This window comes from Chionomys nivalis, chromosome 19 (genome assembly GCF_950005125.1).
Source record: "Chionomys nivalis chromosome 19, mChiNiv1.1, whole genome shotgun sequence".
NCBI lineage: Eukaryota > Metazoa > Chordata > Mammalia > Rodentia > Cricetidae > Chionomys > Chionomys nivalis.
Window position 1 is genome coordinate 6,707,394 of NC_080104.1, and position 25,234 is coordinate 6,732,627.

General features: G+C 43.5%; 1 protein-coding gene across 2 annotated transcripts in view; it reads right to left on the reverse strand.

The window, feature by feature from the left end:
* Plcl2 (phospholipase C like 2) overlaps positions 1–25,234 on the reverse strand; it is a 179,072-nt gene that overhangs the window by 7,352 nt on the left and 146,486 nt on the right. For both annotated transcript variants that reach the window (XM_057794697.1, XM_057794696.1), the window contains one exon: positions 8,637–8,746. In XM_057794697.1, the coding sequence (XP_057650680.1) occupies positions 8,637–8,746 (110 nt within the window). The remainder of the gene's footprint in view (positions 1–8,636; positions 8,747–25,234) is intronic.

The window sequence follows — 25,234 nt, forward strand, 5'->3', positions numbered from 1 at the left end:
TGCCTTTCTCTGTGCTTGTACCTGTGACAGAGGAATACTTTATTTTTAATGCACATTAAGAATAAGAAACCAGGTCTTGCTGCTCTTTGTCAGCATATATAGACCTACCACATGATTAAAGGAGTTTTAAAAATAAAGACCCTGAAAAGCACAGAATTCTGTGTAATAACAGGGCTCTTGGCTGCTTTTGTTACCCAAATTTAGGTGGGTCATTACGGCATCTGAAACAGATTGATCAGGTGTCAAACCACTATCCATGAGGCTGAAAAGGGGCTCACAGGCAACACATCTAAGTTTGGGGGCAGCTGCACCTGGCCCCGATGCTGTCCATGTGGTTTCTGAAATGAACTACCGCATTCAGCTCTCCACTGTGAAGACCAGAGTCTGACAGAGGCAGTACTCACTGAGTTTGCGCTCACAGCCTCGTTCTGAAGCCTTTACAGAACAAGAAGTCCTAACAACACTGCTGCCCACTGACCAAGGGTGAGCAATTTTGAAGACTTCTGCAAGCTGCTTTATAGTGGTTTCAGATGAGAAACTCACACTGCACTCAGTTTCAAAGTCTGTTTTGAATTTTGTAACTTACTCTATTTGATTTTTATCTCAAAAGAACTCTACTAAACTTAGGTCAAAATGCTAAAGGTTTTTACTTTGGCACACAAAATAACCTCTAAAAGATGCCGCTATAAGAATTCTACCAGACTTCAATGATGCACTACACTCCTTAAACTCCTCAACTCCAAGACCACCCTATGAAGCAAGCAGCCCTCTAACACATAAACTAAGGAAAGACACAATGGACAAAGCTACAGACTGCTGCCCCTGGGAAACACAGATGCAGAAATCTTCAATAAAACACTACAACATAAAGAAGAACATCAGCCATGGCTTTATCATGCAGGGTTAGTTAAAGGTGAATAAGCTGATAAATATAATACATAACATAAATGAACTTAAAGACAAAATCACATGATTATCTAAGAACTATCTCAAAAAAAATGTTTACCATACCTAGCAACCAGGGAAATGAAAATCAAAACAACTTTGAGATTTCATCTCACCCCAGTCAGAGTGGCAAAGTGGACAAAAAATTGCTGGTTCTCCACCCAAAAAGGTTCTGGAGAAGAGGAGCCCCCACTCACTCCTTATGATGCTGGGAACTAGTGCAGCCGCTCTGGAAATCACTGTGGAGAATTCTCAGAAAGCTAAAACTAAAACCACCATGTGACCCATTTCTTTAGCTCTTGGTGTCTGTCTCAAGGACCTGGCATTCCACTCCACAGACAGTTGCTTAGCAATGTTCACTGTCCCCCATTCACAATAGAAAATAGAAACCACCTAAATGTCCTTCAACAGATAACCATGAAAACATGGTCCACACAGACTCTAGAGTACTATCCAGTTTTAAGGAAGAGAAACATGAAATGTACAAGCATGTGCATGGACCTAGAAATGATTATATTGAGTGATGTAAGCATGACCTGCAAAGACAGACACCTCATGTTCTCTCCCATCTGTGTTTTGTAGCTCCAAATCTTCATATGTCATTATATAACATGGAATAAACACAGAAACCAGGACAGCACAGAGGGACCACAGGGGTCAGGAGTGGGGAGTGAGAAGGGGACTAGCAGGGGATATGAAGCGGAAATGGAAACGTGAGGAGAATAATGCAGAAGGAAAGAAGAGGGAGAGACAACCACGCCATGGGTGTCTGATGAAGCCTCAATGAATCCTATTATAGTCTCTAAAAGCACATGTATGTGTGTATACAGACATGTATGTATTATATATTATTTTGGGCAAATTTAAAATAACATGACTTCTTAAGGCCTTTCCAAACATTTTTTGGCATTATTTGTACTTGTCCCTCTCCCTAGGGCTTCTAGCAAAGTGTACAAAAAAAAAATACCCTGCTTTGACCTTCTTTTTTGTTGCTTTTTCCTAATTAATTAATTTTATGCTTATTAATTTATAAATATGCCTGCATGCCAGAAGGTATCAGATCCTATTATAGACGATTGTGAGCCACCATGTGGTTGTTGGGAATCGAACTCAGGACCTCTGGAAGAGCAGCTGGTGCTCTTAACTGCTGAGCCATCTCTCTAGCCTCTGCTTTGACCTTCTTATCCACTAGAAACACAGAAGACTATGGCAATCCATAAATACCATCAACGCCCCAGGACAGTGCCAACTTAGGCTGAGGCCTAGACAGCACCAAAGCCCAGGAAGACAGACTTCAGTCCAGTTACAAACTCAGGCCTAGCCATGCGCTGCCCCCGCTTGGTGACTACATCTGTATGCATCTCATTTTCTATCCTGCAGATCTGCATGCAAGAGGGCCATGCTTCTGTGTCCCTCAGAGATGTCACACAGTGAGTGTAGCTGCTATGCCATTTCTCATGAGAATCTTCTGCAAAGCGAACCAGACAATGGAGTCTGCAAAATCCAACATATATCTCGTGACAGCACACACAGCCAAGATAGCAGGAAGTGGTTACACATTTAAGCAGGCAGTCACGCCATGAAGTCTGTAGTAAGTATTTTATGGTCACTGCTTTAGGAGACGGGAGACTCATCTACAAAGTGAGTATGCTTCAATTTCCTACATCATAGGCATTTAGAACCTTACAAGCCAAAGGCCCAAGCCCCCTTCAAAAGCTCTGAACAAACAATGGAGACCAGCGGGTGGCAGACATCAGGGTACATCAGGAGAACATAGAGATTGTTTAGAGCATCGGATCACACGTGTAGATCCTGTGCGATACAACTATAGGCACAATCAAAACGTGAAGTTAGACACCTTAAATGTGTACAACCAAAAATAAATTTTATAGATAGTAGACTGGGGATGTGGCTCAGGCTAGAGTCCTTGTTCAGCATGTGTAAAACCCCAGACCCAATCTTGAGAACTGAAAAATGGGTAGACAAAATAATGAGATATTATACTTCAGATTGTTCCAATCTATTTGAGGCACAACACTGAGCGAATTCTAGTATCCATATGGTCTTTAAGCATTAATGGAATGTTGACGTAGACTCCCCGATGACTTCACAAAGTGCACCACTCTGGCAGAGATGCTGATAATACAGAGTGATGAACGCATATGGGAGACCTTGAAACCTGCCTCTCAACTCTGAAATAAACTTAAACATTACAGAAATAAAATAAATAAAAGACCTTTTAAAAACATGGGTACTTTAAATGTTTTCTTTACTTTTTTTTTTTTTAGAAAATATTTATTTTTATGTGTATGGGTATAAGGCCTACTGCTATGTATGTGCAGTGCCTGTGGAGACCAGAAGAGGGTGCCTGACCACCTGGAACTGAAATTGTAGATGTTTGTGAGTTGCTATGTGGGTACTGAGACTCAAAACCGGGTCTCCTGGAAGGGTGGTCAGTTCCGAGCCATTGCTCCGGCCTTAGTGCCTTTCTTTCAGCTGCAACTGAAAGTAGCTCAGAAGGGCTCTGGATCGTAATGACAGTGCTAAGTCTGAAACCACAAAGCTCAGTTATGTCAGACAAAAGAGCAAAGCCTTCTGGGAACACTAGCCACCATTTACTGAAGGACTGCCTAGTGTCGGGTGCTGTAGTCAGTGTTGTAAAGACTGCTCATGACAGTCTCATGTGTCCGTGAAGACACTCTTCTGCTCCTATCTGATAGCAAGGAAGCTGAATGTGGACAAATGAGAGACTTTGGCCAAGGCAGAATCTGAAGAGCAGATTACAGTGAAATACACTTCGCTTCCTACGTGTGTGTCTTGTGTTCCTTTCAGGTAAATGTGAGCCCCACCTAAGGAAAGCTGAACCTCACTCACTGAGGCAAAGGAAACGGAATCCCCACCGTCTCAATGGACTCAGTGTTGCCACTGCAGCATACACACGCTTTCTGTGACTTAAAATACTGAAGCGGAAACAGAGACTTTCAGCTCTTGTGTGCTATGAGCAATGTGTGACTCCAACAGTGGGATTGTGGGAGCATCCCTCACCACCCTCTCTCGGGGAAGCCAGAGGAAGGCCTCCTATTGGTCAGGCCCACTTTCCAATGAAGTCTCACTAAACCTCACAGAGGAAACAAGGTCACCCAACATCAAGTAATTCGCAGCTGGAGCAACAGGCACAGGCGTCTCTCCAGGCCTGAGCACTGTCCAAATGTGCCCGTGTATCTCCCATCCTGTGGGTCCCTCACTGGCACTCGTGACTCAGGGTGAGCGTGCACTGCCAGTGAAAGGACGCCGCTCTCTGGCTGCCCCTCTCACCCTACAGCAGCCCTGGGAGAGGCAGTGTTGGGCGTATTCAACTCTACAGTGCGGCATCCTGGTCATACAAGGACGGCAGGGTTCAACTTTGCTTTTGAGTCTTGAAACTCTTACCATCACTCTGGGCTCTTATCTAATTTGTGGTTATCCCCCAACTTACCAAAGCTCTATAAAATTTCAAATAAAAAATCAATTTAATTTAAATCAAGAAAAAAATGCCATTCTCTCGAGAATGCAATTTCCTACTTGCATCACCTCAGATGGAGGTTCCTAGGCAGCACTGCAGAGGAGGTATCGACCACAGTGTTTTCTCTGTTGGCTCTGATCTGTCACAGGCAGGCAGGCTATGGCACAGTACAGGCACTCAGGTGACAGGTGGGGAGGAGTGGGCCAGGACCAGCTCCACACCTCTGCGGGTACCCGAAGCAGCACACAGGACCCTTCCCTCACACGGGGAATGTGGGGGGTTCTCAGCACATTCTGTGTGAGCACACAGAAGCCGAGGAATCATTGCACACTGGTATGGTCCCTGGGATGTGCTGTGTTTAAAACAGATCAGAAAGAGCAGCCTGCCCAACGATGAATACTACTGTTCACACATGACTTAGTTAGAAATTAGCTTCCAGTCAAGTATAGCTTTGCAGAAAAACTGGGAACATGACATCACTAGCAACAGTAACTGAAGCATCTGAGAATTGCTGCTGAAAGGGAAACAGTCATCCATGGGCCATCACACTGACGTTTTAAGACAGTCTGCAAGTTTCTAAGGGAAGCACTAACCTAGGATAAACAAAGAAGATCTAGATTATGCCTGTACAGACACCATCTGGTCAATTGACTTATTTTTGGCAAAAGTTGTATGTTCCTAGAGAGAATAAGTCTCTAATTGTTTTTGGAGTTTTGCTCCTATCCTTGTTTCTGAGGGCAAAGAGCACAGGACACGGAACCAGCTGGGCATTTCACGTGATGGCAGCTGGGTTTGAACCAGCTTCTTTAACCCACTGAACACTCACTATACGAGTGCTCTGCACCCGCCCGTAAGTGAGAGTCCAGCCATGGTCCCTATTTTCAAGGCAGCTGAGCTCCCAACAAAACAATGTCTTCTGAGTGGCTCTGGCCAACACCACATGGGTCAGGAAAAGCACACAGCTGACTTTTGCTAATCACAGAACTGGGGGGGGGGGCATCTTAAGCCATTAGTTTTGTTACATAGCAGTAGGAACCTGGAATAGCCAATGAAGGTAGCCATCTTTGGACCAGTGGATTGGTGCTGGGGAAGAGCCAATCTGAGGAGGCTGTCACTGTGGGATGCCTGGCTGGGCCAGCAAACACCATAGAGGCTCCCTTATCACATCATGGAGGGCCAAGGAGAGGCCGGGCAGTAAAGCAGTAGATGATGAGCAGGAGCGAGGAGCAGGAAGAATGCAGAGATGCACAGAGCAGAGCCGGCAGAGCACTGGCCCTGAGAGACACAGATGTTACCAGAGTTCCCTCAGGTCTCTCATGATCTCCCGTGTGTGCTAACACCTCTCATCCATTCTAGTCTCAGAGAAGTTTTGTTCCTGATAACCAGCTGCACCAGGGTTTTCCACCATGGAATTCTGCCACCTCCTGTGACATGGCCTCGCAGTTGGTTTTCCTGCTCCAATCCCCGAGTGCTGTGATCACAGACATGTAACACCACACGACATTTAACAGGTTCATAAAGCTGATGACACTTAGACTGGAAACCATAAAATACTATAAGAAAATTCTGTCTTACACTCAACCAAACAAGGGAAGTCCAAATTTAATGATGGTCTTCAATGTTCTGTGTTTGGAGCTGAGAATAAAACAACTGGAGGGAAGGGGAGAAGAGGCTGGTGACATGGGGCCAGTTCAGAGATAGGAAACTGAGCAGAGTGTAATTCAGGGCAGTCACTGTAATTCAGGGTCTGAAGCTGGGGTAGAGGGAGCTCCAAGCCAATTGTAAGCGTGGGATAGATAGTAAAGGCGACACCATGATGGGTATGAGAAAGGAAGGGGCTGATGGTGCGGTTCAGCAGTAGAGCTTGTCCAGCATCAACAGGTGCTGTGTTCTCTCCCCCGCACCCACTGCATACACCAGACAAGATTAATGGCAAGTGCTATACTTCAGAACAGAGCAACAATGCTTAGAGATATAGCAATATTGCTTATAAATATCATGAAATTTAAATATTGTAGCAAAGAATCTGGTTGCCATCTGCCCATGTCCTGAGGCTAATTTAAAAATTAAAGGACTAATTTTTTTTGGCAGGATAAATTTAAAGACATGTTGGGTCTATGGCATCGTTACTGCTGAAAATGCTTATGCAGGTCCTCTACGAAAAAGTACAAGTAGGACAGAAAGAAATATAAAATATACCAAGAAAAAAAAGACTGGGAAGCTTACTATTACAGCCAAGGTTTGTGCTGGAAGAGAGGCCACAACTATCAAGGACAATTGGCCTTTCAGATTAGGGCCACTCTGAGCTGGAACAAAGGGAAGACTGTCTTCAGGGCAAGATCCACCCAGCTAAATCTCCAACAATTCCAAGAAAGCAACTGAATAAAAGTGACTGCTAATGTGATTAAAGGTGCAGGGCCCATCCCAAACCGGCAGCCAAACTTGGCAGTGCCATCCAAATGGCGCTGGGTTTCGAGGCGTACAGGATGCAAGAGTGAAGCAGAGACAGGTCTTTTCCTCCAGTGTCAGAGCCTCTCAGGCCGCGCAACACAGGCAGGGGACACCTCTGTAAAGGCCCTGAGAAGCCCTCATATGAAGCTCGGAAAGGAAAGCTTGGGATGCAATGGAGATCACAAAGGGCTAGAGACGACAGAGCTATGGGGTACCAGGAGAGCTGCATACAGGGCACGGAATCAACCCGAGTGAATTCTGAGTGAACTCCAGCAAAGCTGGAGGGAAGGAGCCATCTAAACCCCTTAAAATTAAAATTCCTGAAAGTGGACATGAAGCCATAGGACTTGGCATTCCACCTGCTAGATCTTGCAGGTATTTCCCCGTGTCCCCATTCCTCCCTTTTGACTATTACAAACAATGCTGCTATGAACATAGTTGGACAGATACTTTTGTCATTTGATAGGGCATCTCTTGGGTATATTCCCAAGAGTGGTATTACTGGATCTTGGGGTAGGTTGATCCCAAATTTCCTGAGAAATCGCCACACTGATTTCCAAAGTGGTTGCACAAGTTTGCATTCCCACCAGCAATGGATGAGTGTACCCCTTACTCCACAACCTCTCCAGCAAAGGCTATCATTGGTGTTTTTGATTTTAGCCATTCTGACAGGTGTAAGATGGTATCTCAAAGTTGTTTTAACTTGCATTTCCCTTATTGCTAAGGAGGTTGAGCATGACCTTAAGTGTCTTTTGGCCATTTGAATTTCTTCTGTTGAGAATTCTCTGTTCAGTTCAGTGCCCCATTTTTTAATTGGGTTAATTAGCATTTTAAAGTCTAGTTTCTTGAGTTCTTTATATATTTTGGAGATCAGACCTTTGTCTGTTGCAGGGTTGGTGAAGATCTTCTCCCAGTCAGTGGGTTGCCTTTTTGTCTTAGTGACAGTGTCCTTTGCTTTACAGAAGCTTCTCAGTTTCAGGAGGTCCCATTTATTCAATGTTGTCTTTAATGTCTGTGCTGCTGGGGATATACGCAGGAAGTGATCTCCTGTGCCCATAAGTTGTAGGGTACTTCCCACTTTTTCTTCTATCAGGTTCAGTGTGTTCAGACTAATATTGAGGTCTTTAATCCATTTGGACTTGAGTTTTGTGCATGGCGATAGATATGGATCTCATTCCTCCCTTTTGAAATGGTAATGTATATTCCGTGCCATTATATGTTGGATGTATATAATCTTATGTTTTATTTTACAGGGGTTATAGTAGAAATTATCTTTGAACCTCAAGGAGACTTTAAAATGTCAAGACTGTAAAAGACTATGGGGACTTCTGAAGTTATACTAAATCCATTTGATACTACGCTATGGCCATGAGCCCATGGAAACGAGAGACTGGAATGTGATGGCTGAAATGAGATATACCCTGCACAGGCACAGGCACTTCCCTTCCCGCCGGAGGCACTGCTCGGGAGGTTTAGAAGGTGCTGCTATGCTGAAGGACATATGTCACTGGGACTGGGTTTTGAAGTTTTACAGCCTTGTCCCAATTCAGATTGCTCTGTTTCATATTTGTGGTTGAGGATATGAGCTCCCAGGCTCCAGCTCTGGCCACACCTGCTTGCTACTGAGCATCCCTGCTTTAAGGGACTCATCCCTCTGAATGGTAGGAAAAATAAATATTATAAGTTGCCTTTGTTGTAGTATTTTACCATAGCAACAGAAAAGTAACAAATACAGTACCTTTAAGATTGTAATATTCCAAGTAAAGCTCTCCACCGCCTTCTGCAATTTCCGTTCCTTCAGTCCCTCCTTGGTGCCTATGCTGTGCAAGTGTTCATGGAATTCCATGGCTGAGAGAAATAAAAACAAATGGAGGTTATTACTTCCCCATCCTATAGGAGACAATGAACTGGGAACATGTATTTTCTAGGCATATCTACAACAATCCCAAGATGCACTGGAATTCCATCAATGTGTCTATTTAAGACTGTAAGGGAAGAAAGATGGGAGATTCCACACATCGAGAGATGGAGAGTATCTCTGAGGCCAGTGAATGTTCCTTGCAGGTCTACAATTGTCATTTGCACCTGCTTCTTTTAGATAGGCTTCCCACAACCAGAAAAGGAGCTAAAACCGACATAAGTATCTAGGGTCATCTCTACTGAGGACCCAACACTGGAACAGGCGACGAGCAGGATGCAAAGACACACGCACTTCCTGTCAGGAAAGGTCAATGTCAGTTTTGTCTAATGGTAAGACTATAGAGCTGAAGTTAGCTCCATCACTTTTGTCCTTAGAGCAGGTCTTACCAAGAATGTGCGTTGTCTTGTCATCTGTGTGGCTCTCTCACGGACAAAGCATAATCAGGTTCAGTTGTTGGCTCGCTGTTTGCTTGTGTCAGTATGTATGTGCTTTTGTTTTACAAAAAAATGTTTTCCAAAAATAAATCTACAAAATTTATTCAAAACTTAGCATAATTCCAAAGGCTATCAAGGTATATTCGGGTAGGTCTTGCTCCCACCTGCTGTCCTCTACCTCTGCCCTCCTGCTCATTTCTAGTGCACGGGACTAATCTTCCACTGTGCTTTCTCCGTGTCAACAGAAATCCACAGTGCACTCACAGTCCCCCTCTCCACACGTGCTGCTTGGAGTCCCATTTCTGTCTGTGCACAGTGCAGCTCACTGCACAGGTATAGAGCTCTGGCTCACATTTTCACAGTCACAGGGCCTGAACTGTTGGTGAGCCAGGGTGGAGCTGGCCAGTGCCTACTGACAGATGCTGAGAAAGGGCATGTCTGCTAGTTACTGCATTTACAAGAATATATAATTACTGTAAAGCTGGTTAGACACTGTATGGGTCTCATGCATAGGAAGTAAGCACTATAATAATGAGATGTATCACCAGCCCTACTTTGAGTTTTATTATTTACTTATTTTCTTTACATTTATATATTTGTGTACTTGTGCGATTTGAGCGTGTGTGTGCATGTGTGTGTGTGTTTACATGTGCAAGCATCACATGAAAGGACAATTTGCTCAAGTATGTTCTCTTCTTTCACTATGTAGGTCCTGAGACCAAACTCAGGTTGGCAGGCTTGGTGGCAAATTCCTTTCACCACTGAACCATCTCACTGGGCCTTCAAGTTTAATTCAGTCCTCTTAACTCAGCCTCCAGAATGGTGGGACTGCAGGTGTCTGCTGTTATACCTGCCTTTCTGTGCTGTTCCGTTTGCTTTCACTGTTGGTTGAGTGTTCCATCTTCTAATTCCCTTCCTACTTGACATCACTTCAAAACAGCTCCATACACTGACTGACAACGTTATTTCTTAGTGTCTGTACACATTAATCAGAAACTGATACATGGGGCTGCAGTGAGGGCAAGACCCCACCAGCTAAGCTTAGAGGTGGGTGTGGTGGTGCATACCTTTAATCCCAGCACAAAGAAGGCAAGGGCTGGCAGATCTTTGAGTCTGAGGACAGCCTGATCTGCAGATCAAGTTCTAGGACAACCAAGTTTAGGCAGTGATGAAAACCACGGATAACCAAAAGCTGGTGAGCATGTAATTGAAAAGGGGGGCCATGTTCCAGTCCCCAAAAGTAGCAGAACTTGGCAGCTTTAGCCATGTGGTTCTGGATTTTGAGCTAAAGAGAGAAGAAATGGGCTATGGAGTCTCCCTGTGTGTCTAAAAAAAGCCTTTGAAGACAGGCATGTGTCAGGGGTGTCCCTGAGTGGTGGCCCAGAGATGTCATTGTGTGAAGCTGTGAAGGTGAAGCCTGGATTACCTTGGAGATCCCAAGATGTTGAAGATGCCAGAACCATGGGATATCTGCCAAGGAGAGCTGATAACAGAGAGTGGAAACCAGCCCAAAAGAAAGAAGTGTGTTGCAGTCAACAAAGCTGAACAGAATTGGAGATCTGAAGAGCGTTCAGACATCAGACATGGAGATGCAGAGTTTGGAGTTTGCCAGGCTGATTTTCAGTCTTGCTTTGGTCCAGTATTTCCTTGCTATCCCTTCCTTACATTTTGGAATGGTAATGTATATCCTGTGCTATTATATGTTGGAAGTATTGATCTGCTTTTTTATTTTTATTTTACAGTTAAGAGACTATATACATTTCAGAAGAGACATTGAACTTTATACTTTTAAATAAGTTCGAGACTGTTATAGACTATGAGGACATTTGAAGTTAGACTGAATGCATTTTTGCACTATGCTATGGCTATAAGATTTTGGAGGCCAGAGAGTGGAAACAGTGGTTTGAAGGAAAATGGCCCCCAAAGGGAGTGGCACTATTAGGAGGTGTGGCCTTGTCGGAGTAGGTGTGATCTTGGTGAAGAAAGTGTATCACTGTGGGGTGGACTTTGAGGTTTCCTGTGCTCAAGCTTCTCCTAATGTCACAGTCCACTTCTTGTTGCCTTTTGATCAAGATATCTGCCTGCATGCCACCATGCTCCCTGTCCCGATAATAATGAACTAAAACCTCTGCACTATAAGTCATCACCTCAAGTAGGTGTTTTCCTTTATGAGAGTTGCTGTGGTCATGGCGTCTCTTCTAAGTAAAAGAAACCCTAAGACACTATGCAAGCATAAAGACCCAAGTGTGATCTCCAGAGCTTGTGCAAAAGCCAGGTGTGATGGCATATGCGCTTGTGAGAAATTGTGCACAAAAGTCCTGTGATGATGTGTGTTTGTGATCTTGTACCTGAGGAGTGGAGACAGGGATCCCTGGAACTAGCTGGCAAGTTAGACTTGTCTAATTGATGAGCTCCAGACCAGTAAGTCACACTGTCTCAAAAACTAGTGAACAGTGGCTAAAGAACTGGGGGTGACTTCTGTCTTCCATACACACGCACACTCATAAGAATATGTACACACACACCTTGGCAATAACTTACCAGGAATTACTCTAGCAAGTCACAGTTTTGGTATTTTTTTTTAAGATTGTTGTTCCACAGTAGACATAAAGGACTTGCTTAGGTTAGATGTTAAGTAACCTATTTCCAAATATTTACAGAAAAGAACTAACTCAATGAAAAACACCCTATCTTATTAAGAAACTTAAAAATAGGGTTCCTTCTCTTTTTATAAAACATTTATAATTCTGTTTAAAGAATAGGGCAAACTCTACAGTGGCTGGTAACAATCAGATAAACAAAAATGTTAAACTAAGTCATACAGCCTGTCCCAGATCTGTTTTTAAAGCCCCCATTGTTAAATCAGAGGGAAGTAAAGGGCATAGGGAGGAAGAAGTGGTGGGCAGGAGTCTGTAGCTGATGGACATCCAGGGAAGTGGGTGTGGTCACTAAGAAACTTTACAGAACATGTGGCTGGGGGGGGGGGCTTTCACAGCTTGTCAGAGGAGGATGGGGACAGATGTCACTGAAGAGTACAAGGACTCGGGAGACAATCTCAAACCTCATCACCCCCAGTGCACCTAACATGCAGACTTTCTACCTCTGGAAGATTATGGTTTAGGAGTTTGGGATGGGTAGAGCCATAGGCATTTTTAGCAAGTGCTGTGAAGGGCTCTAACAAGAAGGCAGAGCAAGGTTTTCTTGGAGAAGAGCTGGAGCAAGAGAGTAGGAAGCTGGGACAGCCTCAAGAGCATGTGCAGCAGGTACACACTGGAGCCAGGCTCAGAGTGACAACCTTGAAGATCTAGGATCACAAGACTGTAAACTTTGTCTAAACTTAAAGAGAAGGGTAGATAGGAAGTAGGTGGGGAGGGGCAGGCAAGAATCTACATTTTTTGTTTCTACTCACTGTTTACCTCACAAAGACATGAATTTTTAAATTATCTTCAACAGTGTTTTCACTTATTAAGATTCTAACATGAAACTTTTTTTTAAATATTTATTTATTTATTTACTATGTATACAATATTCTGTCTATGTGTATGCCTGCAGGCCAGAAGAGGGCACCAGACCTCATTACAGATGGTTGTGAGCCACCATGTGGTTGCTGGGAATTGAACTCAGGACCTTTGGAAGAGCAGTCAGTGCTCTTAACCGCTGAGCCATCTCTCCAGCCCTCTAACATGAAACTTTTTTTTTTTTTTTTTTTTTTTTTTGGTTTTTCGAGACAGGGTTTCTCTGTGGTTTTGGAGCCTGTCCTGGAACTAGCTCTTGTAGACCAGGCTGGTCTCGAACTCACAGAGATTCGCCTGCCTCTGCCTCCCGAGTGCTGGGATTAAAGGCGTGCGCCACCACCGCCCGGCTCTAACATGAAACTTAAAGAGGAACAGTTACTTCAAGAAGAAAATGGGGCCGGGCGGTGGTGGCGCACGCCTTTAATCCCAGCACTCAAGGGAGGCAGAGGCAGATGGATCTCTGTGAGTTCGAGGCCAGCCTGGTCTACAAGAGCTAGTTCCGGGACGGGCACCAAAGCTACAGAGAAACCCTGTCTCGAAAAACCAAAAAAAAAAAAAAAAAAAAAAGAAGAAGAAAATGGGAACATTTGCCATGTGAGTGTTTTAGAGCACTTTCCTGTTTCTGTAGATCAGTAGTCAATTATCTCTGATATTAAAACAAAAAATCTCACCATTTTGCATAATGAGAGTAATTCTTGATTGTTGAAATGAAAACATTATAAGGTCAGCAAATAACATTTATTAATTACATACCACTGGTAAGCATGATTACATGTCATACCAGACACTACCAAAACTCATTATTTAGACATACCAACTACTCTGTAAAGATGCATGCCCAGCAGAGTGAGAACAGAAACCTGTAGTTAGGCAGTCAGCATATCTATTCATAATTTTGTCAAGGAACTCAATGGCAAAGATTTTAGGTATCATATAGCCAAGATGGCATAGCATTAAAATGATGACACAAGAATATATAACAATGACTTTGTTTGAAACCAGAGCCAAAATACGTGTATGTGTAATATCAACTAAGATTTTTATACTAGGAAGCATGCCATATGGAAGAAAGTCCATGTGGCACAATGTAAAACTTAAGATAAATTGTAATAGTAGGTTATTTAAAATTATTTTATTCTAATAAAACAAACTAAAAGTAATCAGACAAATTTACATTTATGAAAACCTAAGTGCCTTAGTTTGGGTTTTTATTGCTGTGAAGAGACACCATGACCATGGCAACTCTTATAAAATAAAAACATTTCATTGGAATGGCTTACACTTTCAGAGACTTAGTCCATTATCATCATGGTTGGCATGGCAACACACAGACAGACATTGTGCTGTAGAAGAAGCCAAGTCTCCTACATCTTGACTTGTAGGCAACTAGGTGTGACTTGAACTTTTATGAGACCTCAAAGTCCACCCCACAGTGACACCCTTTCCCCAACAAGGCCACACCTCCTAGTAGTTCCACTTCCTTGGGGGCAATTTCTTTTAAACCATCACACTAAGAAAGAACACCATGCTTTTACTTAAGAAATCATACAAAACAAGAGAACTGGTCAACCCCTCCCACATGAAGCTCTGTGAAATAAGGCTATGTGCTAAGTGCCCCTCACCAGCACACACAAGCCACTCCGAGCCTGGGACACAGGCAGGGAGCAGGCAGAACCGCTCAGTGATGAGTGCTGGCAGGCTGGCCCCAGGCCTCTCAGTTTATATCTCTCTGTCCAGAAACAACACTGCTACTCTGGGGGCTTCTCTTGGGTCAGCTGGTGGAAGACAGTTCTTATTCTCCTCTTCCTATTAGCTACGCTAGGAACCCCTCTATGCTCACCAATGACTACTGCATCTATCCCTGTGGTCTGGATTGCAGATGTTTAGTGACAGCCCCTCAACTGTGGCACACCGCGGTAGCACCCACACAGGTTTTTCATAAGGCCTGTTTAGTAGGACAGGAAGATGAAGAACTACCCAAAGTAGCTTCTTCTGGGATAAGAAGACCAGAAACAGCTGAGGTCAATCCATCAGCAGACACCTCTGGGCTGTTACCACTGGGGAAAGATGCACATAAAAAAAAAGTCTGTTTTGGGTGCCTGCCCCCTCATTTGCAGCATTAGGAACTGAAACATGGGACTTTCCAGGCTAAAGACTCAAGTATTTTTCTTAAGATTAGAGATAACAAAACACAGGTAGTTTGAAGATAACTGGAATTTTGTTTAACCTGAGAAAATTACTTCTGTGATACTCATCTGCAAAATCTGTATTGAGAAGTTCTAGATTGTGTACGAAGTAGTCTTGACGTTCTAAAGAGCACACTGTGGAGAGTAACAGAGTCTGCTGTGGCCCTGTGTGGAGGCAGGGGTAAGCATCCTGCTGTGGGGGAATCTTCACATTCAGAAACAGAAACCAGGCCAACAATAACGGGAGAAAGGAACACAGCCCTTTTTCTCTCAGGAACAAGGTCTATCTTCTTGTGTCTGCTTAGCTTCCAAACACTCTTCCAGAACACATCTGTCGTAATTTTGTACATTGTAGAGCCACACATAACTTGTCACATTATCTTGGATTACATTTTTCCTATTAGGCAGTGCCCCAAACACTAGTTTGGTTTAAACTACATGACATACTCTACTGAAAGCACAGGGTAGTCCGTGTTTTCTTTAAAGGAAAATGACCCCATGGTGCACCTGCTAAGGAGGCAGAAGAGGGCAGAGCAGATGGCGCAGTCAGCAAAGCACTTGCTATGCGAGCAGAAGGACTCAGTTTGGTCCCCAGAATCCATGTAGAAGGGTCAGGTGTGATGGCCCTTGTTTGTAATCCCAGTGCTGGTGGGGGAGGGGTTGACAGAGACTGGGGGATCCTGGGCCATGCTAACAAGCCAACCTGATCTACTTCATAAGCCCAGACAATGAAGAGTACCTGTCTTATTTTTTATTTAAAGTGGTGTCAGAGGAATAATACCTGAATTAGTCTTCTGTCTTGCACAAAGACACACAGATAGTCAGAGGCAGACACGGAGAGACAGGGAGAGACAAAGAGACCAGGGTTCTTCAGCATACTGCCACCATATAAAGTCAGAGGCTACAGTTAATTCTGAGTGTTTATGAGGACATGGTCCTGTGGAAGACTGACATGATGCATTACTGTGTGTATGAGGATATGGTCCCGTGGAAGGCTGACATGATGCATTACTGTGTGTATGAGGACATGGTCCCGTGGAAGGCTGACATGATGCATTACTGTGTGTATGAGGACATGGTCCCGTGGAAGGCTGACATGATGCATTACTGTGTGTATGAGGACATGGTCCCGTGGAAGGCTGACACGACGCAATGTGCTATGCTGTTCAACAGTCAGCTTGTTTAAAGGCATCCAAGTTTGCAGGCTGAGAACACATTACACAACCCCAACAAAACACAAAACACAGAGATACACAGATCTATACTTAGAGGTAGCTAAGCGCAGAAGTCAGCAAATGGTCAGGGTCTCACAAAGAGAACCTGCTGGACCTGGGATATCTGCTCTTTAAAAACTTATTTTTTAAATTGTGTGTTTGGGCGGGGTTATAGAAGTACCTGGGAACAAACTCAAGACCTCTGGGAGAACAGCACCGGCTCTTTAACCGCGGAGTCATGTCTCCAGTGTGGGAGGGAGGACTGCTTTTAAGTCCTGGCTGTTCTATGCCCCTAAACCCTACAATTAGACTCCTTTGGTCCCATAGCCTGTTCTTGGGAAAGAACAGTATGTCATTTTACTTCTGGTGCACTACCTAAACAAACCCTGCCGAATGGTTCTCAGTCTAATAAAGAGAACTAAGGAAAGGGTGAATGGAAAACCCCTAGTCAGGTGATGGCTAAGAGTTTAATTCTGATCTTCAAGGGATGGAAATCATAGGCCACACGAGAAAGAACCACATTAGGGCTATCAGTCTGTTCTGGAGACTACACAAGGTATTTAAACTTTTAGCTTCTAGCTGGAGAGTCATATAAAAGTATGTCCACTAGACTTCTACATAAATAAACACTGTAGCTCTCTGCAATTGGTGGCCTCTGGCAGACATGGGGGTGGGGAAGGACTCAGTTTTCTTTAAGGGGCTGGCCACTGTGAGTTTGGCCACGCCCCAGTGAGTATATGGGCAATACAAATTGGTATATTTTCTTCTTTTTTGGGGGGAGGGGAAGAGTCACCAGGGTCAGGAAATGGACCTGGAAGGACTGGGAAGTGAGTGTGATCAGGGTACATACATTATCTGAAATTCCCAAATAATCTATAAACACACTATATGGGAAAACAAGTATTTCCTTCAAGTGTGTAGGGTATATGGGCGTGTTCACGTGGGTGTGTGTGCATGTGTGTACATGTGCACCTCCGTGTTTGAAACTGTGTCTAATTGTTTGGGAGTATACGAAAGAGGAATTTCGATTTCTATTGTTTTATACTTCTCATCACAGATAACACTAAATAAAACCTAAATACTTCTAGGTACACAACACACTGGACACACACACACGTGCATATATACTTAATACAGTCACAAAGCAGCAGGTCTTGCTGTGAAAGCAGATGACGCCAAGTCAGAAGAAGGTATCATCTCCTCATCCCACTAAAACTAGAGCCATTTTTCATAATCAAATACAAAGCAGGTGACCTTTTAAATACAGTAGTTAGTCTCTTCTATAAATTCAAAATACAGGAGATTAAATACAGTATACAACATGTGGCCAAACACTCATAAGATAAACTGATCTTAAAATGATGTACTTGAAAATTAGCTTTATTTTGCCTTTGAAACTACTGAAGTTACTGAATTAAGTATAGTAAGTTTTTGCTTCCATGGATTCTGTATCTGCGGGTTCAGTGAATTGCTGACAGAAATGCTGTAGCCATACTAACAATTATTTCTCAGCTGACAAAATCGGCACAAGAGTATGTGTGTGTGTTTCAAACAGTGACAACCGAAATCAAAGAGTACACATTTCTAAATCCTGTCAAAACTTAACTAGATGGCCTAATTTTAATTTACTTTCGTTTTCCAAATTAGGTAGAGTGGGCTGTTCCCAGAAGATATAATCTATAAGACAGGGACAGTTAGGACCCAAGTAAGGTCAACTCACCACAGTGTTAGGGGCTGAAAGCCAGCGCCCCGCTGCCTGTGAACAAATGTCGCCTTTAAGTGTCTACACACAGTACATTTAGACAGACAGCCTTGGTCAAGGACTCTCCCAGCTCAGGGTGAGGTCTGCTGTGGCCAAGGGTGAGCACAGGGACCTCGTCTCCATCCTGTGGAGGTGGAAACACCTCGTTCCTCCCAACAGCTACAGTCAGCAGTCTCCTTTTCTTGGCCATCCTCCCAAAGCACTCTTGGCACTAACAGAAGCCAAACTATTTTAAGATGGATTTTGAACTGTTAAATCTCATTCCACATGAGATAGAATAGATAAACCAGGTCTCTTAAATATAGCCCTGAAACCAGATGGATGGCAAGATCCCTGTGATGCCAAGCCTACAGCAGTGCGATTTGTGAATGAGTTCCATGCAGCTCTCTCCCTCTGCCAGCATTTCCCATCTGGGTGACTCTAGGTGAGTGAAGCAGCATAATTTGATGCTTTGTGGAACTTAACTGCCATGCACAAACATGCAGTTCACATTAAGTTCAGCAGATACTCCTGTCCTGTCACAGACACACTCAAGGGCCACCTTACCAGTTATTAAGATGAGGCTTGTTCCCCGTTGCCCGACATTCCCTAGCATTAGCAAACCCTCAGGTCTGTTCCAAAACACTGAAAAAAATAGATATGTATATACATACACACCCATACACACACACACCACACACACACACACAGAGACACACACTCACACACACAGACACACACACACAGACACACACACACAGACACACACACACACATATACATAGACACACACACAGAGACACACACACACATACAGAGACACACACACACACATCTGTTTATTAACATCAACAGCTACATCATGCAGAGCCCATCCCACCATGCCTGTCTCCCCACCATGCCTGTCTCCCCACCAGGCCTGTCTCCTCACCAGGCCTGTCTCCTCACCAGGCCTGTCTGCAGCTCTTACATTCTATTTACTTCTGGACAGGTAATATGATTCAACAAGTTCAAAAGCATGAACCTACAAACCAATACACAGAAAGTGTCTTTCCTTTCTCCATCTATCAATTTTCAAGTCCCTCCTAGCAGAGCTGTTACCTCTGAGGAACCCTTCCAGAGGATGTACCACAGCCTTAGGCTCTGTTCTTCTAGACCCTTCTTATAAAATAAATACTATAAATAACATGTATCTTTATAGAATCAGCATGTGCATATTTTTACATATACATGTAAGTATGTGAATAAACATATATACATACATGCAAACACATTATATCTAATGTTCATTATACAGATGAATAACGTATCTTAGCAGAGCCTTCTCACTGGATATTTAGATTGTTCTCAACATTACAAAGAAAACTTTGCTAAGTATATAATCATATTTTTTCAAAGACTCTAAAAAATAGAATTACTGACTCAAAATAGATGCATTTTGCAATTCTGAAATTTCTCATATGACTTTCCTAACTTTGAACCCAACTCACATACCAGCCATGAGATTTCCCCGACACCCTCACCAAGCTATCACAAGGTGCATGTAGTGGGTGCTGAGGTGCCTTCAACTTGGATCTGATGAAGTGTGTCAGCATCCCTTCAGCATGCCTTGTCCCCTCCATAGACACTCAGGCGGCTGCACCTCAAGTGCCTGTACTTATTTTGCATCTCCTGACACAGAAGCCCTGGAGGGTCAGGTGTTCACAGTGTCAGCCCACAGTCGCACTTGTAGTTATGGTTTCCAGATTCGTTACCTCCAGTCTAGACCGCTCTTCTCAACCCTACACCGGGAAATCAGCTAGGCATGTCACATGCAGCTTAACCCCAAACAAGCCCTGATCTTTCTCTGCTCACACTGCCCACGTCTCCTACAGTGGTAAAAAGCAGTTCTGTCTCTCAAGGAGGGACAAAGATCTTAAGTCATTCTCATTCCCCTCTTTCTATCCTATTACCCATAAGCAGTTTATTAGTAAATACTATCAACCTTACCTTCAGATAGTTAGCTTGGGCCACAAAGAAATTGTTCATTGTGTCTAATAACCATGTTTGCTGACTTAGAGTTCAGTAGCCCCTTGCCTGTATCCCAGCCTCATCTGTCACGTGACTCTGTGCGTGCTCCCCCAGACACTGCTCTTGGTGTCAGGAGTGTGCTATGAACAAAAAGCCTGAGGACTTTGCACCTTAAAAAAATGAAAACAGACACTGTCTACAAATACAAGGTGTGCTAGAAGGTCATGACCGCTACAGAGGAAGACAAGGTGGGGTGGGGTCAGCCATCGGTGTAAAGAAGCTAAGCTTTCATAATTGCCCAGCTTCCTCTCTGTGCTGTGATAAAACATGTGGAGTACGCAGCTTAGGGGGAAAGGGTTTATAGGGCTCACAGTTCCAGGTCACAGTGTACCCCTGCATGGGAGTTACAGGAGCCTGAAGCAGCCAATCCCATCAGAGCTCCAGCCACCAGAAGAGAGAAACAACTGCATGTGTGCCTAGCGCCCGTCTGGCTTTCTTTCTCATACAATTCAGGACTAAGACCCAGAGAACAGTGCCATCCATAATGGGTGATCTCATACAAATTAATGAGGAATAGAGACCATTTCTAAGAAACATACCCACAGGCCAGCCTGATATAGACAAGCTCCCACAGAATTCTGGACTGTGTCAAGTTGACAGAACGGATCCTGCCCCAGGACTTCCGGCACTTCTTCCCAGGACTCTCCTATTCCGGCAGCTCCCCCACTGGATGGCAGCCTGGTTTACATAGTTCTCGCCTCTACCCCAAGCTCGGCTTCATGATCAAGCCCTCTAAATTTTGCTCACCTAAAATGTTCCATCCTTCAGCAGTTATGATCTTCTTATATTATGTTGGGGTATGCTGTGTGTGATCTGTTACATCACATGATATTATATTATACTGTAATGATTTCATTATGAGGATTTACATTTGAGAGCTAAAAAGTCCTCAGAAATCATCTAGGCTAATTTATCTTGGATCTGATGATACCTATTATTGGCATGTGGTAATTTTCAAAACATCCTAGTCTTTGTGTGAGAAACTGTGACTTGCTTGTGGACTTAAATTATGGTTCTTGGTGGTACCAGGCAGTTATAATAGACATAGCAACCAGAGCAGTTCTTTACCAGAGAGGCAGCGCTAAGAGCTGAGGAGGATTACACCTGACCTCACACTCAGAGCCGTGGAAACCATCAAGTTGTTATTTAGATGGAAAGGATGTGTTCAGAGACTGTGTTTACAAAGGAAAGCAGAGAAAGACATGGCCAAACAGTAGAGCTTTGGAATTTGATCACAGCGCATGTGCCCCAGGAAGGACAAGCTCCACCTCCCACCTCACCCCCGCAACTTCCCTCCCCTTTGTTTGTCGCAAGAGAGAAACGTCACCAATGGAAGTTACATACAAAAAAGGAGTCTATGTCTGCTTCTGAGCTGTCCCTGTCCCCGTGAGGGAGGAGGGAAAAGTCACGGGGCCAAGGATGCAACAGAAGGTCTTCTCCACTTTTCCCTGGGAAGAGACATGCTCAAACTGTAGTGTGCTCATGATAACTCATTCCTGCGTGGTATTTTAGAGGGATGGTAGCTCCAGGAGGTTTGGACTTTCCTCTGAAGCTTCACTAGTGCAAAGGGTGATGTCAAGGCTGAGTAAGGACAATATGCCAGAGTCATGGGCTCGAGAGACCAGCTGTTTGCTAACTGTCCTGTGAATGAGCTGTCCTTTGTGATCCTTTCCCTTATACTCGTGTATTAGTGACAAAGGAATGACAGAAGGGGGCAGAAAAGAGCAAGAATGCTGTTGGCCTTGCTACCTCTTGGCATCCCAAAGCTTTCACTAATTTTCACTAGTCAGTTGGTACTTAAACGGTGTTTATGAATAACTGACAGCATGCTTTTTGATGGTGGCAGGGACCTTGGTGGTGGCAGAGACCTTGAAACTCCATAGAGTTGTGACAATAAACATGGCTCACGCTAGTACCTCTGCCATTGAAGCTATACTCTCAGAAAGTTAAGGAATGGGGTGGATCCAGTTGTCAAAGCCATGGCTTTAATTCTAGCCATATCACTTAGCAAATTAAAGACTCATGTGGTCGAAAAAAAAGATATATACAATAAAGATAGATTCACACCAAAAACAAAAACAAGTTTACAGTGTGTTTAAAAATATATTGGGACAGAAAAGTAAAAGAATAAAGTTGAGGGGGGGGGGTGTGGTGGCACACACCTTTAATCCCAACACTTTTGGGAGGCAGAGATAGGAGGATCCCTGTGAGTTCAAGGCCAGTCTGATCTACAGACTGAGTTCCAGGACAGCCAAAGACACACAGAGAAACCCTGTCTCAAAAAACCAAAAATTAAAAATAAAAGAAATAAAGGTTAAAAAGCTACATAAAGATGGAAAATACACAGAGAATCTGGATACTGTATGTTATTGTGCTGTCTTTGATGCCTTGACTTCAAACTTTAAGTGAAAAGATATGTTACTTTGGAGAAGAGGTTTCACTTTTGTTCCCCTGGGAAATGGGAGGCCGTAGATTCATTCTATGTTAAGAAAAATCAAGTTTTATCAAGGAAGACACTCTGAAAAATCTCCAATAGGAGCGGATGGCCCAAATGATCCAATAGTTCAGAGGACCTTTGTTTGAGTTTCCTCTGAGATCAAGAACATCAAAAACAGCCTTAAGACTGTTGCCTGAGATGATCAAGCCTCACAAAATATTCCAGTCAGGATCTGACCATAATCCTAAGTTTTCTTTAGGTCCCCATATGATTATCAGCACCCCCAATCAGCAGAAAGTAGCCTAGAAAACTATGCCCATGTTCCCCAAAAATGGATTATGGATGTTTTTCTTTGTTTAGAGTGTTGGTTGCAAGTTGTTACGGATAATGGTCAGAAAGAAAGCTAAACAAGGGAGATTAGATTCAGAGTTTTTGCTTTGAAAAAAAGGGGGAAGAGCTGTGGGACAATGGTCTTGTTCCTATAAAGATTTGTCACTTGTATTGGTTTTAATAAAACACTGATTGGCCAGTAGCCAGGCAGAAAAGTATAGGCAAGGTGACCAGAACAGAAGAATTCTGTGAAGAGGAAAGGCTCAGTCTGCAGTTGTCACCCAGATGCAGAGGAAGCAAGATGAGAACGCCTCACTGATAAAAGGTACCAAGCTACGTGGCTGACACAGTCAAGAATTATGGGTTAATGTAAGATTTAAGAGTTGGTTAATAAGAAAGCCTGAGCTAATAAGCCATCCAATTTATAACTAACGTAGACCTCTGTGTGTTTCTTTGGGACTGAACAGCTGCAGGACCAAGTGGGACAGAAACCTTTGTCAACAAAGATGACTCAGTCATTAGCACAAAACTTCAAAATCAGATTTTGAGAAACATATTTAAGATAGAGAGCTATAAAGGACTCATTCTAGATGAAGTTCCATTAACTAGCTAAGAGGAAGGCAATGAAAGCTTTTACTCTCTGGAGGGTTGCCTTATACCCTTTACTCAGGGGCGCTGAAGCTAGGAACTGGACTGCGTGTGAACCTCCTGGAGCTTCCACATATGGAGGCTGGGCATCTACACATCCAAGCAGGTAGTGTGCGGTGTGAATGAAATTGCTGGTTGGACCCTATCTACTACCACCACGCCAGCTTCTATGCAGCTTTCCCGGGGCAACAGATAAACAATTACCACTCATTGGTTCACTGTCCCTTGTTTAGCTGCTTTCAGTTCCTGAAATTTTGCTGTTCCTATTCTTTGTCTTTATGGATTTCTGCATTAAAAAAAGCCCCTGTGGTCATTTTAATGAGGTTTCAGGAGGGAACAAATATTAACCAAAGGTGTTAATTCTTTAACAGGAAGTACATAACTTAGTCTCCTCCAGAGAAGATTTTCCACTTAAAACTACCTGATAAAAATGTGTTTCCATCTAGTTCCCTGAGCTTCAGTGGCAATTCAGGATGAGAAGGAGACCCATACGACAAAGCGGGGCTATAGATTCGGACACTGGAAGAGAAAAAGAAATAGAGACGAGGAGGAAATAATTTTTTTTCTAGAAGAATTTGACAGATTGTATCACTGTTTATATATGTTTTAAAAATAATTCTTCCTCTGCAGGTTCCTGATCAGCTCTCCTGCATGTGTTCCTTACACTTGCTCACTTGAGAAAGGGTGTGCTAAGTCATACACACTTATTTCTGAGCAGTTCTGTCTGTCATTACTTCTTGGTCTTATTCATATGGTGTTCAGATGGTGCTTCCTGCAGTGCCTTGCACAATACAGTTTGTAACCAGCTTTTTCAGGTGGCACTGTGAGCCTTGACTGAACAAATCTACCCACGGAGTCCCCAGCTTCCTCTTCCACTTGCTTCCCCAAGCTGAGGCTCCCTGGGGCAGCACTTCTCTGTGCAGCTGCCCAAGCGAATGCCCTCCTCAGGTCTTATCCTTTCTCTAAAAGTCACACTGTTTCTACTGTCTCAGAAAAGGGTCTGCTCCCTTCTTAAGATCAAGTCTTCTTAAGATCCATCCCTCCTCACCTCATCATTTTCGTTTTTAATTTTAAGTGTGCGTGTGTTTAAACATCTTCCTCTTTACTGGGTCCTCCAGATTCCCATGAACAAGCATTTTCTCATTAAACATTTTTCTTACCCCCCAATTCTCTCTGACACAAGCTTTCCCTGAAAGAATAAACTAGAGAAGCCTTGCTACCCATCAGTACTGTTCCCATGGCTTGTTCTCCTGCCCTCAAGGCTCTGTCCTCCTGGGGGCCTGCAGACTGACTGCTCCTCAGAGTAATGGGGCCTGCCCAACTCTCTCTCCACAACACCAACGATGCACTTCTCTCCCACAAAATCTACTGAAGCTCAAGGAGTGTAAGCCAAGGCACACACCTTAAAAAGTGATAGGTAGATGCTGGCTAGAAATTGCTATTCCACTGAGTTGTTTAAATGAAATGGTATCTAATAAAAATATGAATTTTGATTTAAAAGCTAAAAATGTGTTTGAGTTCCTTCTTTATGACATTTTGGTGACCTGACCTTCCTGTGAAATAAAGTTCTACAAGTGGAGTAATAATTACTTCTAAAGTAAAATCTTACACAAGTGTCTTTTGAACTCGATACAGATTAGCAATTCTTCATTTGACTAATATGACTTCATATGACTAATGACTGTATGTCCTTACAATAACTATGAACATGAAGAATGAAAGACCAGGGGTCTAAGAACTCCTGCACAGTGGCAAGGGTAACTTAAACTAAAGGTCATCTTGGTTTGCCTATTTGTAGCTTTCTACCCAGGGCTAACCTGGAGCCTCACACAGTGGTCAC